Raw genomic sequence first — 18,411 nt, 5'->3', positions numbered from 1 at the left:
GGGAACGTGGCCTGTGTTGTGGCTCTGACCTAGGTGTGGGTTCGGGCAGGTTCCTTAGTCTCTCTGTGCCTCAGTTTCCTCATCTCTGAGACAGGGATAGGAGCTGATCCCACTGCAGAGGGTTGAGATAATTCAAGGAGATAACCCTTGTAAATGAAAGCGCTTTGGGTGTGGCCACGCCATGATTAGGATAACTGGGTTTCATCCTCTTCCTCCCTGTCACTGAAGCGTGGGGGCCCTGCCAGGGCAGGGCTCTTTGTCTGCTGTTCACTGCCATGTCCGCAGCACCCATCAAACTGATTGAATTATGCTGGCTATTTGGAATAACAGCATGTATTACTCCACCTGTCTCAGCCTTAATTTCCTTGAACATAAATGGGGTTATCGTGCCTGCTTGTCATGGAACAAGCAGAAAGACACTCAACAGCTGGAAAACATTCCCACAGGAGTTCAGGTATTAAGTTGCTTCGTATGCAAGGCCAACACTGTTCAATAGAAACCGAACCTGAGCCGCCGGGCACGGTGGCTCACGCTTGTAATCCCAGCACTTTGGGAGGCCGAGGCGGGCGGATCACCAGGTCAGGAGATCGAGACCACGGTGAAACCCCGTCTCTACCAAAAAATACAAAAAATTAGCCGGGCGTGGTGGCGGGCGCCTGTAGTCCCAGCTACTCGGAGAGGCTGAGGCAGGAGAATGGCGTGAACCCGGGAGGCGGAGCTTGCAGTGAGCCGAGATTGCGCCACTGCACTCCAGCCTGGGCGACAGAGCGAGACTCCGTCTCAAAAAAAAAAAAAAAAGAAACCGAACCTCAGCCACAGAGAATTTACATTTTTCCAGTAGCCACATGAAAAGAGTAAGAAGAAATGAGTGAATTTTTTTCTATTTTATTTAACCTAATATATCCAAAATATGATCAATTTGACAGGTGGTCAACAGAACACTATTAATGGATATTTTACATTCTCTTTCTCATACTAAGTCTTCAAACCCTGGCACACAGACATACATGCACAGCCCATGTCATGGGGCCAGTAATTACTGAATAGGACTGCGAGATTCTAGGTGATTCTGGGGCACCTGGACCTGCTTTGCTCTAAGCCCGCAGTGACCACAGCCTGTCAGTTATGCTGTAGGAAAGCTGATGGGCGCTCAGAGCATCTTCCAGTCTCACTCGGTGCCTGGTACCCAGGACACCTAATAAATGCTCATTCTCTTTGAACCCTGCGACTGCTCCTGACCACACTCACTGACTAGATGTCTGCCCCAGGACAGGGTCTCCTCTGCGGGTCCCTCCCTGGCTGCCTGACTCCAAAACAACCCGGGGCTCCCAACTGTGCCCAGTGGAGCCTGGTGTCTGGGTGTGGAGAACCCTGGCACGAAACCGCAGCAAGACACCCTTCCCCAGGTCCCCAGAGCCCCTGCAACCCTGTCCATAGGCCACGGGGCTGAGCGGGAGGCACTTGGCCTGCTCACAGCCATCCCCTTCTCCAGGCTGCGAGAGCAGCCACCCCGGGAACAGATCATACTTTAGCAACATCAGAGGGGCCACGTTCCTACCATCACCTCCGCCCCAGCTGTCCCGGTCGCCCAGAACTGCTGTGTCCCCTGCTGGGTCACAGCCCAGCCTGCACTCTCCTCCCATGTGTGGACACAGGTCCCTGCAGGCTCAGCACTCCCTGCCTGGCCAGGGCCACTGGCCTTTGATCATGTCTGCAGTTCCTTCCTCTGGGGGTTAATTCTGTCTCAGTGGGTGTGTATGGGGGTTGAATTGGTGCTGGAATGTCTGGAACGCACAGGAGGGTACACCCCTCCCTGGAACCAGCCTCACCTCTCCCAGAGCCCAGAGAAGGGGCCGGGCCTCCTGCCACCATGGTCATCCTCTTCTGGCATCCTGCCTGCCTGGAGGGCCAGCTCGGGGGAGGTGCATCTCTGGTGCCGAGCAGCCCTGTGCTCCTACCTTCTTTAAACATTGCCTGGCTCCTGAAACATCTGTCCTGGCTCTGACACAAAGGCAACCACCGTGGACATTCAGGAAATAACTGATGAATAGTAACAACACTGAGGGCACCTACCGGGTACCCAGCGACCACTCAGTCCTTTTGTGCATCACCCATTGAAATCTCATAGCCCTAGGAAGTAGCCACCCTTAGTGTTACTGGTGCTTTTAATCCTACCTACCAGGCTATTAAACTTTTGGACAAAAAGAACTTACTCACCTTTTTGGGAGGCCCTTCTATAACCCTTAATTCCACACCTTGCGTAGGGTTGGGCTCAATAAATAGGTATTGAATTGAGCAGATGTTTTAATGCAATTAGGTAACTCCTATGTCATTGTGTTCCAGATGAAGATAATTGAGGCTCACAGAAGTTAAGAAACTGGTCCAAGTTTACACAGCTAGGAAGTGGTGGTGCCAAGATTCAAACCCACGAAGACAGGCTTCAAAGCCACCTTCTCAGTACAAAGGGGACATCAATATCAATCCACACACACCCCTTACAGACAAAGGGACAGGAGACATCGGAGAGACAGGATGATGGGACCAGCCATTCACCATCCAGGGAAGGCAGAGTGATTTACAGTTTGTTGTCATTTTCATCAGTACAATTAATCCCAGTGGTTGGTTGGGTAAGGACTAGCGATGGCAAACTGCGACTGAGTCATTCTCCTAAGATGTCCCCACAAGGGACTCCCAGCCTGTCCCTCCAAACAGACCTTTCAGGCAGAAGCAACCGGCATTGAGTGAACACCTTCCGGGACCACACCCTACCCTAGCACCGGAAGTAGGTTTCATCTCTGATCCTTATAACAACTGGTTGAGGGACGTGCTATTGCAGATGAGGAAACTGAGCCTCAGGAAGGAGCGGCCACTTGCTCAGGGTCAACAGGTTAGTAAAGGTCTATGCTTACAACTGCTGCAGCCCCAGCTGGGCACTTTCTAGATATTCAGTAATTGCCAAATAAATTTTCCACCCCGCCCCACCAACTCCTTGTCATCTCTCTGCCCCTTATAGGCCCTGGCAACAGGCCCTTCACCATTAACAAGCCCCCAGAGATATGAATTGTCGACATGCTATAAAATATCTGCTCAATTTCACACCTATTTATGGAGCCCCAAGCTTATGTAAGGCCTGGAATTAAGGACAACAGAAGGCCCTCTCCCAAAAAATGAGTAAATCCCAACTGTTCAAAAGCTTGTAAGCTAGTAGGTAGGTTAAGGACAAACACCCCAATGGGTATAATTACAAAGATTTGGCCGGGCTCGGTGGCTCCTGCCTGTAATCCCAGCACTTTAGGAGGCTGAGGTGGGTAGATCATGAGGTCAGGAGATCGAGACCATCCTGGCTAACACCGTGAAACCCCGTCTCTACGATAAATACAAAAACAAGAATAGCCGGGCGTGGTGGCAGGCATCTGTAGTCCCAGCTACTTGGGAGGCTGAGGCGGGAGAATGGCGTGAACCTGGGAGGCAGAACTTGCAGTGAGCTGAGATTGTGCCACTGCACTCCAGCCTGGGCAACAGAGCAAGACTCTGTCTCAAAAAACAAATAAACAAAAAAAAAACAAAAACAAAAACAAAGATTTTAGATCACTTACATCAGGGTATTTTCATCCACTGTGTTCCATTTAGGCCTTATAATCTAACTTTGATGATGAAAATATACTCAGTCCAGTAAAAACCAGGAAAAGAGCAAAATGGAAACAAATGGAAAGCATGATAAATAGGGCACTGTGGTGGAGTAAGTTCAAACACATTAGTCATTACCATAAATGTAAATGAGTTAATTTTGCCTATTAAAAGATAGAAGACTCTCAGGTGAGAATACAAAACACACACCTTCCCCAAGCTATATGCCATTTTATAAGACACACACACTTGAAACTAAATGATACAGGAAGGTTGAGAATAAAGAAATGGAGAGTGACATACCAGGCAACTGATACTGAAGAGAGAAAGCACTGTCCATATATCTCAAAGACAAGAGGGAGTGAGGCAATCCATGTAACTATGTTGTTCCCAACAGCTGCACATCAAAAGAATGATGTCTGGACCCATGTCCATGGAGATTTTGACTTAATTGGTCTTGGAAAGGGCTCTGACATGCTGTTCAAAGCTCCTTAGGTGATTCTAATGTGCAGCCAGGGATGAGAACAAGGAACTGAACCACAGCAAGGTTTAAAAGAAGCAAGATGTGGAAGAATCCTAGATCTCTATAGGAAGGAAGTCCTGTGAGAAAGCAGTACACAGGAGGTGCCCAATAAATACCAGATTGATTGGTCAATTGACTGATTCTCTCACTACTAGAAACTGCTGTGCTAATTACACAGTAAATGTCCTCACACCCAGCTATTAATCCTGGGGAAATATATCCTAAGATGAGAGGGTTGCTGGTGTAGTAATTCTGGGTCTGTTTTTAAGGCCTAATCTGTTTCTGCCCAGGGAAGGCCGCCCTGCCTCCAGGCCTCTGATGGGGCCTAGGGTTGTGTGTCAGGTGAGTGCTTTTGGGCTCCTGTTACAAACATACAGAAGTTCAAGCTGCTTCAGGTAACACCAAGGCAGGTCTTGAAGACAGGGCAACACAGCGAGACCCTATTTCTACCAAAAATAAATAAATAAATAAATAAACACGTAAATAAAATTAGCTGGGCATGGTGGTGCATGCCTCTAGTCCTAGCTGCTCAGGAGGCTGAGGTGGGAGGATTCATAGCTCACTGCAGCTTTGAATTCCTGGACTCGGGGGATAAATAGGGCTCAAGCCAACTTTGGTGCCCCGAGGCATTAGGATGTCACTCTGGGTTCAGGACCACTGGACAAAGAGCACCAGCCTCCTTTTTTATTTTTTGAGACAGACTCTTGCTCTGTTGTTCAGGCTGAAGTGCACTGCTGCACTTCACTCACTGCAGCCTTCAACTCTTGGGCTCAAACACAAAATATATTTTGTATTTTTAGTAGAAACGGGGTTTCACCATGTTGGCCAGGCTGGTCTCAAACACCTGACCTCAGGTGATCAACCTGCCTCGACCTCCCAGAGTGTTGGGATTACAGGCGTGGGCCACTGTGCCCCGCCATCTCAGCAGTTCTTACCCAGACACTTTGAGAGGGCTGGCAGGGTGTCCTGGCCGCCCCGCCCATCCTTTCCTAGGCAGAGGGTTTTTGTCATGCCTTATAAGATAAAACACACCGGAGCTGCTGGCTGAGCCTGCAAGGCCGCAGGGCTGTGGGAGAAATAGAACTTGCAGAATTTTTTGCTTTCCCCACTGCCTGGGGTAGGATTTCAGGTTGATACCTTTTAGGGTTTCAACTTCTCTGCCTTCGCCATGGGGATGGTTTTTTTCCCATCGAAGGCTGAGAAAGGATTCCAAGTTTGTACCACAGAGAAGAGACAGGGCTTCAACCCTGCTTCAACCCCAGATAAGAAACTCGATTCGGCCGGGCCCAATGGCTCATGCCTGTACTCCCAGCACTTTAGGAGGCTGAGGCAGGTGGATCACCTGAAGTCAGGTGTTTGAGACTAGCCTGGCCAACATGCTGAAACTCCGTCTCTACTAAAAATACAAAATATAGCCGGGTGTGGTGGTGGGCGCCTGTAATCCCAGCTACTTGGAAGGCTGAGGCAGGAGAATCACTTGAATCCAGGAGGCGGAGGTTGTGGTGAGCTGAGATTGCATCACTTCACTCCAGCCTGGGCAACAAAAGTGAAACTCCACCTAAAAAAAAAAAAAAAGATCTGCTGAGAGTCCTGGAGCAAGTCACTGAAACTCTCAGAGCCTCGCTTGGAAAGAGAGTTGAGGGTAGAATTTATCTCAGACAATGTAATAATCATAATATAGGGTGATTGTTTTAAGCTAGCACCCAACCTCAAGGCCTTTCTGTGTTCACACCTTTCCCAGTTCTGGTTCCCTCCCCTCCCACTTCCTCGCAGAGACTCTCCATTTTTGTCTCCCCTTCTAGAACCTGCCTGCTTGCCTTCCAGGCCTGGGCCCCCTTTGCTTCCTGAGGCCCCTCTCCTTCTTCTCCCAGACCCTTTATTTTGCTATGGACAGAACTCTGAGACCCAGGACTCAGGGCTTGCCTGCAGGCTCTTCCCACGCTGTGCCCCCCACCAGCTGTGCCCCACGCCAGCTTGCCTTCTCTACTCCATCCTTCACCTAAACTGGAAAACTTATCATCTACTCAGACATGCAGAAAAGCATGAAAACAATCAGCCATGCATGTCCCCACCACCAGGGTTTGGTTGTTGTTTTCACAGTACCATCTTTGCTGCAGATTTTTCTAAAAAGGAAGTAAAATGTTATTGTTCATTATCCTTTCAGCCCCCTCCTTAGGAGTAGCAGAATTTTAGACTTACTGGTTCTTCCTAAGCCTGTTTTATTTTATTTATTTAGAGACAGGGTCTTGCTCTGTTGCCCAGGCTGGAGTGCAGTAGCACAATCACAGCTCACTGCAGCCTTGAATTCCTGGACTCAGGGATCCTCCCCCCTCAGCCTCCTGAGTAGCTAAGACTAGAGGCATGCACCACCATGCCCAGCTAATTTTTTTTTTGGTACAAATAGGGTCTCACTATGTTGCCCAGGCTGGTCTTGAACTCCTGGCCTCAAGTCATCCTCCCACCTTGGCCTCTCAAAGCGTTGGGACAAGTGTGAGCCACTGCACCTGGTTCCCTAAGCCTTCCAATACATAGACACATCTGCATTCAGGAAGAGTAAGTGGAATTGCTCTGTGTATGTTTCTAAAATTGTATATATTCAAGCATCATCTTTGCATCCTTCATCATCTTGCTTTGCTTGCTCACTGTCATGCCTTTTCAGGTCGTGGATACACACGCCCCTGTCTCTGTCAACTGCACTCTCTTTATCCTCCCATCTCCAACTGATCCCCGGGTTCGGCTTAGAGGACCCCTCCTGCAGAAGCCTGTGTGGCTGGGTCAGGGCCCTCTTTTATCTCACTATCACCCCACATTGCTGCCAGCTGCGTACTCAGCCAACTCTCTGCTCGCTGTCCTGCACGCAGGAGGTGACTGGATGGGGACAGGGCAGAGGGCAGCCTGCTCAAGCCTTGCATTCCTTTCCACTAGCTGGAAGCCCTGCCCCATTCATCCCCACCTCCGGGCTCTGCTGGTCCTGGGGTGTGAAGCACAGGGCAGTGTATGCTCTCTTGAGATGCTGAGGGAAGGGGAGAATCTTAGCAGTCCCCCATGGCTTACATTCATTCATTCATTCATTCATTCATTCATTCAGCACATGTGTAGCACCAGTCTCTGGGGTAAGGCAGCCACACAGCCACATGTGGCTACCCCAGAGTCACATAGCTGCTGAGATAAGAGCTACCAAGGAGAAGGGGAGTCCATAGAATAGGTGGATCTGCCCCAGCAGAGAGGGTGGGGAGGGCTTCCCTGAGGAACAGAAGGTAAACCTGGAAGCGGAAGAGAGGCAGTGAAAAGGGTGGGAGGGGCATTCTGGGCAACAGGAATGGCACAGGGAAAGGCCTTGTGGCCGGGCACAGCGTGGAAACAAGACGGTGACAGGCATATGTTGATGTGCAGGGCACCAGCTCCCAGGGCCTAAGAGCAAAGGGAGGTCTGGGGAGGGGGTTAAGCAGCTGGAGGTATGGTCAGATTTATATGTTGTAAGGAGCTCCCTGGCTGCCATGGGGAGAAGGGACTGGAGCACTGAAGTGGAAGAAGGAACAGTGAAGAGGGACTGGAGGCCTGCTGGGCTGCTGGCTCTGCAGGCAGGGAGAAGTGGGGATCCATTTAAAGGGAAAAGGGCCCGGGCACAGTGGCTCATGGCTGTAATCCCAGTGCTTTGGGAGTCTAAGGTAAGAGGCTCACTTGAGCCCAGGAGTTCAGGACCAGAGTGGGCAATATAGTGAGACCCTATCTCTACAAAAAATTAAAAATTACCAGGGCACGGTGGTGTGCACACCTGTAGTCCCAGCTACTTGGGAGGCTGAGGCACGAGGATTGCTTGAGCCCAGTAGTTCAAGGCTACAGTGAGCTATGATCACACCACTGCACTCCAATCTGGGTGATACAGTGACAGCCTGTCTCTAAAGAATAAAGAAAGAACACTTAAAAAAAAATAGGTTGGGCTAGGGAAGGGCAGGGCTGGGACCTGAAGAGAGCTCTGTCCCACCCGGAGGCAGAAAGGGGCACCAGGTGGCCTCCCGGGCTCCAGAGGCTGCAGCACAGCAACCCATCAGAAGCCGGGAGAACAAAGACCAGAGGCCATTTCCCCATTCGCTCCCAAGACAGGCCGGGGCAGGCAAGCTGGGAGGATGGAAGGTGGTGCCAGTAACACCGGCACAGCCCTGCCGGGAGCAGAGAGCAGCTGCATGACGGGAAGCCAGGGTTCTCTTCCCTGGACGAGGAGCCTTGGAAGCTCTCTAAAGCAGCTTCTCCCCCAGGTCCCCTACTCCCAGGGCCTCCCCCAACCACACCCTCAGGGTGTTGCCTAAAGGGTGTGGAGGGAGCTCTGTCTCTCCCCGAAAATACCCTTTCCCCAAATGATCCCCCCTGACAATGCCTGAAATGCTACCATTAGCAGCTGTTCCTCCAGGTAAGCTCAGCTCTGTCCTGTTGAATTTATCCAGTCTCATTCCTTCTTCCAAGAGAACTGGGCAAGGGATGAAGGGGCAAAGCTAGAGGGAAGAGAGGTAGAGGGGGTTGCTGGGGGTGCAGGCAGTGAGCGCAAACACCAGTGACTCTACCATCTGGCCTGGAGCAGTCCCCAGGCACAGTTGCTGCCAGCTCCAGGTGGTGGGGAGGCCTCATTTGCTTCCCTGGACTCCCCTGGACTCCCAGCATCTGCCATTTGTGAGCTGTGAGCTCAAGGTGAATGTGAGGCCTCTGTGAAACAGGACACTTCCACCTGCCTGGCAGGCCCGCTCTCAGAGTGAGATGTAACATCCATGGCCTTGCTGGGCTCACAGTATGTGCATGAGAAATGGCGGGGCGGCTCTCTCTAAGCTGTCACCCACATGGGCCCTCTCCCAAATCGATCAGGTGTTCCTGCCATCACTGATCGATGGGTGCGTGTGCGTGTCTGCTTGAGTCAGCTCCCTGGTCAGCTCTGGGCTTGGCTCAGTCATGAATCTTTTTTTTTTTTTTTTTTTTTTTTTTTTTTTTTTTTTTTTTTTGAGACGGAGTCTCACTGTGTCTCCCAGGCTGGAGTGCAGTGGTGTGATCTCGGCTCACTGCAATCTCTGCCTCCCAGTTTCAAGTGATTCTCCTGCCTCAGCCTCCCCAGTACCTGGGATTACAGGTTTCTGCCACCACACGCAGCTAATATTTAAGATTTATTTTTGTAGAGATGGGATTTTACCATGTTGGCCAGGCTGGTCTTGAACTCCTGACCTCAAGTGATCCATCCACCTTAGCCTCTCAGAGTGCTGGGATTACAGGCGTGAGCTACCGCACCCGGCCCGTCGTGACTCTTAATAGCAGTGTGTGCTTCCTAGTATCGGCTGCTATGATTTGCCGGGTACTCGCTCTGAACCAGGTCATGGGCTGGACCCATCATGTGCATCCTCCCATTTGATCTACCCAGCAGCGTCACCAGCTGGGGGTTGCTGTTATCACCCCACCTCATAGATGAAGAAACTGACGCTCGGAGACGTTAAGTGACTTGCCCAAGATCAAACAGCTTAAGAGACACAGAGCTGGGGCCTGAACTCACGCCCAGCTAGCATCAAACGCTGTGTTCTTTTTTTTTTTTTTTTTTTTGAGACGGAGTCTTGCTCTGTCGCCCAGGCTGGAGTGCAGTGGCGCGATCTCGGCTCACTGCAAGCTCCGCCTCCCGGGTTCACGCCATTCTCCTGCCTCAGCCTCTCCGAGTAGCTGGGACTACAGGCGCCCGCCACCACGCCCGGCTAATTTTTTTGTATTTTTAGTAGAGACGGGGTTTCACCGTGGTCTCGATCTCCTGACCTCGTGATCCGCCCACCTCGGCCTCCCAAAGTGCTGGGATTACAGGCGTGAGCCACCGCGCCCGGAAAACGCTGTGTTCTTGCTTTTTGTTTTTTTTTTTCTTTTTGACACAGAGTCTCACTCTTTTACGCAGGCTGGAGTGCAGTAGCACAATCTCGGCTCACTGCAACCTCTGACTCCCAGGTTCAAGTGATTCTCCTGCTTCAGCCTCCTGAGTAGCTGGGATTAAAGGCACCCACCACCATGCCTAGCTAATAAAACACTGTGTTCTTAACCACTAAGAGGCTCAGGGTACCCCAGGTGCCTCCCAGTAGAGCATGCTTCCCTTTTGCCAGCTCTCCCCTCAAAGCCTGGGGTCCTGCCTCCCATGCAGGAGCACTCCATCAGGGCTGGGCCAGTGTTGCAAGACCCGTCTAGGAAAGGCCAGGCTGCTGGGTGTTTACTGGGACCCAGGTCTGGGTGGAGGGGCAAGATTAATCCCATTCAACAAATTCAGAAGCGCTGAGGCTCAGGGAGGCTATGCTTCTTTTCAAATAGAGGCAGAATTCAGCCTGACCGCAGAGCTGGGTCTTGAGCACTCCATCCCACCGCGTGACAGGTCAGATGCCTCCTCTGGGAAGTCCTTCCTCACCTCCCAGCATCTGTGCTCTGACTGTGACAGCTCTCACTTCAGGCCTGTCACAAAGCATGTGAGTGGCCAGGCTGGAGACCTCATCTGTCCGGCTCTATGCTCCACTGCTCCCGCCTGGCCCCATCAGTCCGATGCTCATGTAACCATACATGTACTGAAGCTTAACTCCATTTTATCTCTCTGATGTGACTGCCAGCGACTCAAGTGCAGGGAGGTTGTCAACGTCTCCTCCACGTCCACCTGTTAAACCCCAGCAACAGTGCCTATGGAATTGTGCACTGCATAGCCTGCCCACCATGATATCAAGTTTAACCCTGGGTACACCACAGCTAGCTTGCCCGCATTTGCTTAATAACTGTAATCGTCATAGCTGCCATTACCTGAGGCCTCTTATTCTCAACCTTTCCCCTGCATTATTTCATTTAATCCTCAGCCAACATCGCCAGGCAGGCACCGTGCTTATTCCCATCCCACAGGTGAGAAAACAGGCTCAGAGAAGCCAAGCAGCTCCTCCGAGGTTGCACAGCCAGGAAGGTGGCAGCGGGTCTCCTCCAGGGCCTCTCTTCTAGGCTGGACTCTGTCCTCGGTGACCTGCACCATCTGGCCTGACTCTCTCATTAGCTCAGGTGTGAACATCAGCTCCCACACCTGTCATTAGGAACCCAGGCAACGGGAGCAACGGGGTTCACGCCCTGTCCCGGCCCTCCCCAGCTTCAGCTGCTAAAAGGCAGACAAACTGGATGGGGTGGCTTTCTCGGTGGGGTGTTCCGTTCACTAATCCACACTTTGTAGTCCAAAGGCCTGACTACCTTGGGTGTGAAAGTCACAACTTGGGGCTCCTGGGTCCCCTGGGCTCGGAAAGGGGTGCTACCCTCATCCGGGCACCTCCTGTGTGCTACAGCACTGCTCCTGCCAGCAGCCCTATGCATGAGACACTCAGTATCACCACCGTGCTGTGCAGAAAGGGAAAACAAGGCTTCAAGAGGCTCCAGGCTGGAGATGCCAGGATCAACAGTGAGGCATTCTGCTCTCAGTGCTGGAGCTCCTACCTGCCCCACCAGGCTGAATCTCACCAGCAATTTTGTCCTCCCCCAGACAATGGAGCGGGCCCCTGGAAAACTCGGAGTGAAGGAATAACTTAGGGATCCACTCCCTGTGACCAGCGACCACAGCCTAGAGCCACAAGTCTGTCCCCTCCACCCCCAACCAAGACACTTGCTATGGGGCTAGCTGGGCATCAGGCAATGCCCGAGAGATGCGTTTGAGAGAACGGGGTACAGGGCTATCCCCACCCCACAATCCACTCTGTGAACTAGTCCCCACTAAGGGGAGGGGGCAGAGGGATGCACTGGGCTTGGAGACCACCCGGGGAGGCATCTGACATCTGCTCCGGGCTGTGGCTGTGCTCATTCTGTGCTGGAGTGGCAAGGTTCAAAGGAATGGTCTTTCACCCCATGCTGGGGAGAGAATCAGGAGGGCTTCCTGGAGAAAGAGACGTCTAAATGGAGATCTGGGACAAATGGCTGTCAGCCTAGGACAGACGGCGGCTGCCTTGGGCCAGGGATACAGAGAGTGGCAGGACCCCAAATCTTTGCCACCCCAGAACCTCCCAGTCTCTGCAGCTATAAAGGATGGGATGCCTTTCATCCTCACGCTTCCGGGAAAGCCCGCACCCCTCCCAGCTTGTCTGGGTTCATTAGAACCTTTTGTTAGGTCCAAGCTGGGGCCTTCAGGGATGGAGAGCTGCAGGAAGGAGGGAGGCTGGGAGGAGGCAGAGGGCGGGGCGAGGCCTGGCCCCACTCCTGGTATGTGGGTGTCTGCATGTCTGAAGGACTGGATGGGCCTAGTCTCTGGGGTGGAGAGGACAGAACGGTTCTCCATGGCTGGCACGGAGAATCCAATTGTGCAATGCCCCAGGGAACAGTGCAGGGACTGGACGGGCCCCTGGCTGGGTCTGAGTGCCAGCTGGACGCAGCCATGGAGGAGGGGTGTGCAGGCCCTGCCCAGTCTCTGGGGTTGTGAAAGACAGGGGATGGGTGGGGAAATCTCTGAAGGGGGGTAATGCCTCTGAGCTTGAAAGAGCCCAAAGGGAGACACGGGTGGGTGGGATCACACGGCAGGGGGGTTTCTGAAAGGGCTGGAAGGCCAGGGAATGGAGTGTCGCACTCCAGCGTGCTAGGGCCCCGCCGCCTGCACCTGTCCGACTGGTCGGTCTAGGGCGGACTGCAGGGGTTGGGTGGGAGCCCTGCGCCCAGAGGCCTCTCCTTGCCTAGGGAAGGAGTGAGGAGCTGCTTGAGGGCACAGTGGGGGCTCCCAGTGAGAGCTGCTTGGGGGCAGAACTCCCAGCCAGGAGAGCCATGCAATTTGCGGGCCCCTCACCTGCCTGAAGTCTCTTGTCCGAGAAGTTGGCAAAATGGTCTTTGCTAGCCCAAAGCCCCCACTCTATTTTCCGAAGTGGGGGTATTAGGCAGGGCTGGATTCCCACCCCCTCCGTCAATCTCAGCATCTCCACCAGGCTCCCCCAAACCGGTTATTAAGTGAACACATTAGGCTTATCAAAACGGACGTGGGCTGCTTCTCACTGCAAACACATCAAGACATGCCATTCCCCTCCCAGGCCGCCCTGGGAACCCGCGGCTCAGAGACGCCGCCAGTTTCGGGGCTGGGGTGGGGGCAGGGAGCCACACCCCTGAGAAACCGAGCTTCGAAGAGGAGGCCCCGACGCCGCCCAAGCTCCGCTCAGAACCCAGAGGGTGGGGAGGTAAGGGGGTGCCTCCCCCTGTGCCCCTAGACCCGACCCCGCACCCCCCAGGGCCTCCGGGCGCGACTCTGGAGCGCAGGGTGGCAGGTGCCGGGAAATGCAGCGCGAGTGGCCCGCCCCCTCCGGACACCCATCCCTCGCCTCCCCGACGCCAGGAACACTTGCGCGGTCTCAGAGGCACTGGAGAGCGCCCCTCGACGCCAGCTCAATTTCCCTGCCTCAGGGCGCCCCCTGGACGGAGCTTCCTAGGTCGCCCGCAGCGACCTCGTCTTGAGTGCCCGGTCCTCCAAAAACTCCGCCCCCGCATCCAGGTGGCTATTCCCGGTCCTGGGCGACCCTCTGCGCAAGAGCGACCCTGGGACACGGGGGTGCCCTGTACCCCCAGCTCAGCTGCCCATGCCCTAGGCCCTCAAGGCAATGCTCCCTGGGCTCCCGGAGTCCCCGATGTCCCTAATTATGCTCCCTCTCGGGGACCCCAGCCAGTCCCCTCCCACCTGGCGGCGCTTCCCAGCTTCAGGGTGGCCTCGGTCCCGCGTTCCCGCGAGCCCCGCACTCCGGGTTCAGTTCCCTCTTCCTGGACCCCCGTGCCCCCCATTTCTACACTGCCGGGGAGGTCTTCCCGGTCCTGTGCGCCCACAGGCGCAAGAGCGTCCCGGAGCGGAGCTGTGGGCGCCTCCTCACCTCCGGGTCTGCACAGTGGGGCTGTATTTGCCTTTGTTTCTCTTCCTGAAGAGCGAGTTCATGGTGGCGTTCGGGGTGCGGGCGGCGGCGGCTGGCGGGCCCGGCGCGCACCGAGGGGCGGGTGGGAGCGCAGGTGAGCGAGCGGCGGCGCGGGGAGCCCCGACTGCGGCGCGGCAGTGGCGCCGGGTCCCTACTTGCGGGGGGCGGGGCGTCCGCCGGCCACTGGCTCTGCGGGCCGCTCCCCGAGAAGGTGGTGCTTACCTTCCCGAGGAGGGGCCACCGCGCGGGCGGGGCTTGGGCGCTGGGGTGGGGACACCGGGTCTTGGCCGGACACCGCCCACCCCCAGCCGGGGGACTCCGGAGGCCGGGCAGGCACTGGGGCGCAAAGGCCGCCGGGGCGAGCGCTCGCAGCCCCACCCTCCTCGGGCCCAGCGCGCCTCTGGCCGAGGCCTTCACCTGGTTCTGCGCTGCGGCGGAACTCGGCGCTCCTGGTGCTTTGGCGGACACCCAGCTGGGCCCCGCAAGACAGGTGCGGCAGAGGCCTGCACGGGTTCCTGTGCCCTAGTAGCTAGCGAATTGCACTCAGATGGTGGCAATTGAGGGAAGGGGGCTGGACTGCGGAGGGCGCCGGCCTGAGTTCAAACCCTGCCACCCCCAGGTCGGCTGACACTCCTGGGCAAGGTGTTTTACTGCTCCCAGCCACAGTTTACTTCTTCGTCAAACGGTGATAACCACCAATCCGTCCAAAAGGCCTGTGGGGTTGTCCCTGCAGGTAATGCACGCAAAGCGCTGAGCGCAGTGCTCTGGCCCGAATCTGCTCTCCGCCTGCCATCTCGGGTGGACAAAAAACTCCTGTGAAACTTCAATAACTCCAGGCCCTGGCACGAGAAGAGTGCTTCATAGCTGGTCATAAAAGCTGCTCGATTCCAGCTCAGAACAACGACGTTGCACAATTCTGCCAGCATGTCCTGGCCCAGACTGTGTGCCAGTGGAGAAGGCTGCCCTTAGACAGAAACCCAATCTGACCTGAAGCCTGGATGGGGCCTCGCAAGCAGGGAGGGTTCAGTGCCGCTGTGGAGGGTGGTGAGGGTCTGAGCCCAGCCGGGAAGGAGGAGCCCAGGGAAGACCCCAGAAGGCAGCAATCAGGATACTATGTTATGGCCAAAAGGCTATTAGGGCTCAGATAGAGAGTGTTCAGGTCTGTGGGGAGGGGCCTCCAACTGGGGGTCTGGAGTCCTGGGTTCAAGTTCAGCTGTCTGAATCTTCAGAGCAGTCTCTTCTCCATTCGTTTTGTATTTAAAAATAAGGAGGCTGGCGGGCGCGGTGGCTCACGCCTGTAATCCCAGCGCTTTGGGAGGCCGAGACGGCCGGATCACGAGGTGAGGAGATCGAGACCATCCTGGCTAACACGATGAAACCCTGTCTGTACTAAAAATACAAAAAAATTAGCCGGGCTTGGTGGCGGGCGCCTGTAGTCCCAGCTTCTCGGGAGGATGAGGCAGGAAAATGGCGTGAACCCGGGAGGCGGAGCTTGCAGTGAGCGGAGATCGCACCACTGCACACCAGCCTGGGCGACAGAGCGAGACTCTGTGTCAAAAAAATAAATAAATAAATAAAAATAATAAGGAGGCTGGGCTGGGCGCAGTGGCTCACATCTCTAATCCCACCACTTTGGGAGGCCGAGGCGGGTGGATCATTTGAGGTCAGGTGTTCCAGACCAGCCTGGTCAACATAGTGAAACCCTGTCTCTACTAAAAATGCAAAAATTGCAGGTGCATGGTACTGCAATCCCAGCTATCAGGGAGGCTGAGGCAAGAGAATCACTTGAACCTATGAGGTGAAGGTTGCAGTGAGCCAAGATCACTCTACTGCACTGTGGCCTGGGCAACAGAGTGAGACCCTGTCTCAAAATAAATAAAATAAAATAAAATAAAAATTAGGAGGCTGATGGGGAATTCATTGACAAGGGCTTTCCTGCCCACAGCCCCAGAGTGTGTAAGGACATCCAGTGTCTTCCAGGCCATCTCTTGTGCCTGCCATGGAAGGACTGTGGTTTCCAAGTATTATAGGAAACTCTAGGAAAACATTATTATTATTATTATTATTATTATTATTATTGAGACAGGGTCTCACTCTGTCACCCAGACAGGAATGCAGTGGTGCCATCTCGCCTCACTGCAGCCCCAACCTCCTGGGCTCAAGTGATCCTCCTGCCGTAGCCTCCTGAGGAGCTAGGACTACAGGCACACACCACCACACCTGGCTAATTTTTCATAATTTTTGTAGAGGCAGAGTTTCACCATGTTGCCTAGGCCGGTCTTGAACTCCTGGGCTCAAGTGATCTGCCCGCCTACTGCCTCTCAAAGTGCTGGGATTACAGATATTAGCCGCCGTGCCCAGACAACCTTATTCTTAATGGGGCTTCTATGGGTGGGATTAACCCGTTTATGCCTGAGGTTGCAATTTTTTGAATTGATAAATCAGACCTTGGCAATAACCTTGAGCAGTAGGAGATAAATAACTCCCACAGGCGTCATGTTCCAATAATGCAACACTAGGTGTAAATAGGGGTGTGATTCCTCCTAAAGTTGTGCCTGCCTGCCTGCCTGCCTGCCTGCCTGCCTGCCTGCCTGCCTGCCTTCCTTCCTTCCTTCCTTCCTTCCTTCCTTCCTTCCTTCCTTCCTTTCTTTCTTTTCTTGCTTTCTTTCTTCTTTCTTCTTTGAGTCTCAGTTGCCCAGGCTGGAGTGCATTGGCACAATCATAGCTCACTGCAGCCTTGACTTTTGGGGCTCAAGCAATCCTCCCACCTCAGCTTCTTGAGTAGCTGGATCCACAGGTGTCCACCACCACGCCTGGCTAATTTTTAAAACCTTTATATTTACATATGTTTTTTGTAGAGATGGGGTCTTGCTGTGTTGCCCAAGCTGGTCTTGAATTTCTGGGCTCAAGGAATCCTCCCATCTTGGCCTCCCAAAGTGCTGGTGTGAGCCACTGCACCCAGCCCTAAAGTTGCTTTCAAAATGTGTTTGTCCAAATGTGCATTTTTCTGGGGAAGGATGTATTGCTCAGTGGAGTCATTTACTCATTCAACACATGTTTCCCATCACTCTCACAGCCTCAGTGTGCCTGGCTCTGCTTGTTGTACACGGATGAGAAAAGGGAAAAGAACAACACAAAATGGCCTTTCTCTTTGGGAGCTTTCAGGTCCTGGGGCAGGGGACAAATATTAAAAATGTTAACTTGGCCGGGCGTGGTGGCTCACTCCTGTAATCCCAGCACCTTGAGAGGTCGAGGCAGGCGGATCACCTGAGGTCAGGAGTTCAAGACTAGCCTGACCACCATGGTGAAACCCTGTCTCTCCTAAAAATAAAAAATCAGCTGGGCGTGGTGGCGCGTGCCTGTAGTCCCAGCTACTTGTGAAGCTGAGGCAGGAGAATCTCTTGAAACCTGGAAGGGGACGTTGCAGTGGGCTGATATCATGCCACTGCACTCCAGCCTGGGAGGTTGCAGTGAGCTGAGATCGTGCCATTGCACTCCAGCCTGGGCGACAGAGTGAGACTTCGTCAAAAAAAAAAAACAAAACAAACAAACAAAAAAAACCATGTTAACTTTTCTTTTCCTTTCTTTTTTTTTGGAGATAGGGTCTTGCTGTGTTGCTCCAGCTGGAGTGCAGTGGCGTGATCATGCCTCACTGCAGCCTTCCTTGACCTCCCAGACTGAAGCCATTGTCTCTTCTCAGCCTCCCTCTCAAGTAGCTGGGACCACAGGTGTGCACCACCATGCCTGGCTAATTTTTAAAAAATTAATTAATTAATTATTATTATTTTTTTTGACAGTCTTGCTCTTGTCGCCCAGGCTGGAGTGCAATGGCATGCTCTCGGCTCACTGCAACCTCCGCCTCCTGGGTTCAAGCAACTCTCCTGTCTCAGCCTTCCGAGTAGTTGGGACCACAGGCGCCCGCCACCATGCCCTGCTAAGTTTTGTATTTTTAGTAGAGACAGAGTTTTGCCATGTTGGCCAAGCTGGTCTTGAACTCCTGACTTTGTGATCCGCCTGCCTTAGCCTCCCAAAGTGCTGGGATTGCAGGTGTGAGACACTGAGCCTGGCCTTTTTTTTTTTTTTTTTTTAATTTCTTTTTTTAGAAGGAGTCTCACTCTGTCACCAGGATGGAGTGCAGTGGCGTGATCTTGGCTCACTGCAAGCTCCACCTCCCTGGTTCAAGGGATTCTCCTGCCTCAGCCTCCCGAGTAGCTGAGATCACAGGGATGCGCCACCACGCCCAGCTAATTTTTGTATTTTTAGCAGAGACGGTTCGAACTCCTGACCTCAGGTGATCTGCCTGCCTTGGCCTCCCAAAGTGCTGGGATTACAGGCGTGAGCCACTGCGCCTGGCCGCCTGGCTAATTTTTA

General features: G+C 53.6%; 1 protein-coding gene across 1 annotated transcript in view; it reads right to left on the bottom strand.

Annotated features, from left to right (window-relative positions):
* Positions 1-14,347, bottom strand: part of PPL (periplakin) — a 55,151-nt gene extending 40,804 nt beyond the window's left edge. The window contains exon 1 of the mRNA XM_030798769.1: positions 14,002-14,347. Coding sequence (XP_030654629.1) covers positions 14,002-14,063 — 62 coding nt within the window. The 5' untranslated portion in view covers positions 14,064-14,347. The remainder of the gene's footprint in view (positions 1-14,001) is intronic.
* Positions 14,348-18,411: the final 4,064 nt, after the last annotated feature.

Source organism: Nomascus leucogenys, chromosome 18, assembly GCF_006542625.1.
Source record: "Nomascus leucogenys isolate Asia chromosome 18, Asia_NLE_v1, whole genome shotgun sequence".
In the NCBI taxonomy this organism is placed as follows: domain Eukaryota; kingdom Metazoa; phylum Chordata; class Mammalia; order Primates; family Hylobatidae; genus Nomascus; species Nomascus leucogenys.
This window is presented reverse-complemented; position numbering and strand designations above follow the sequence as displayed.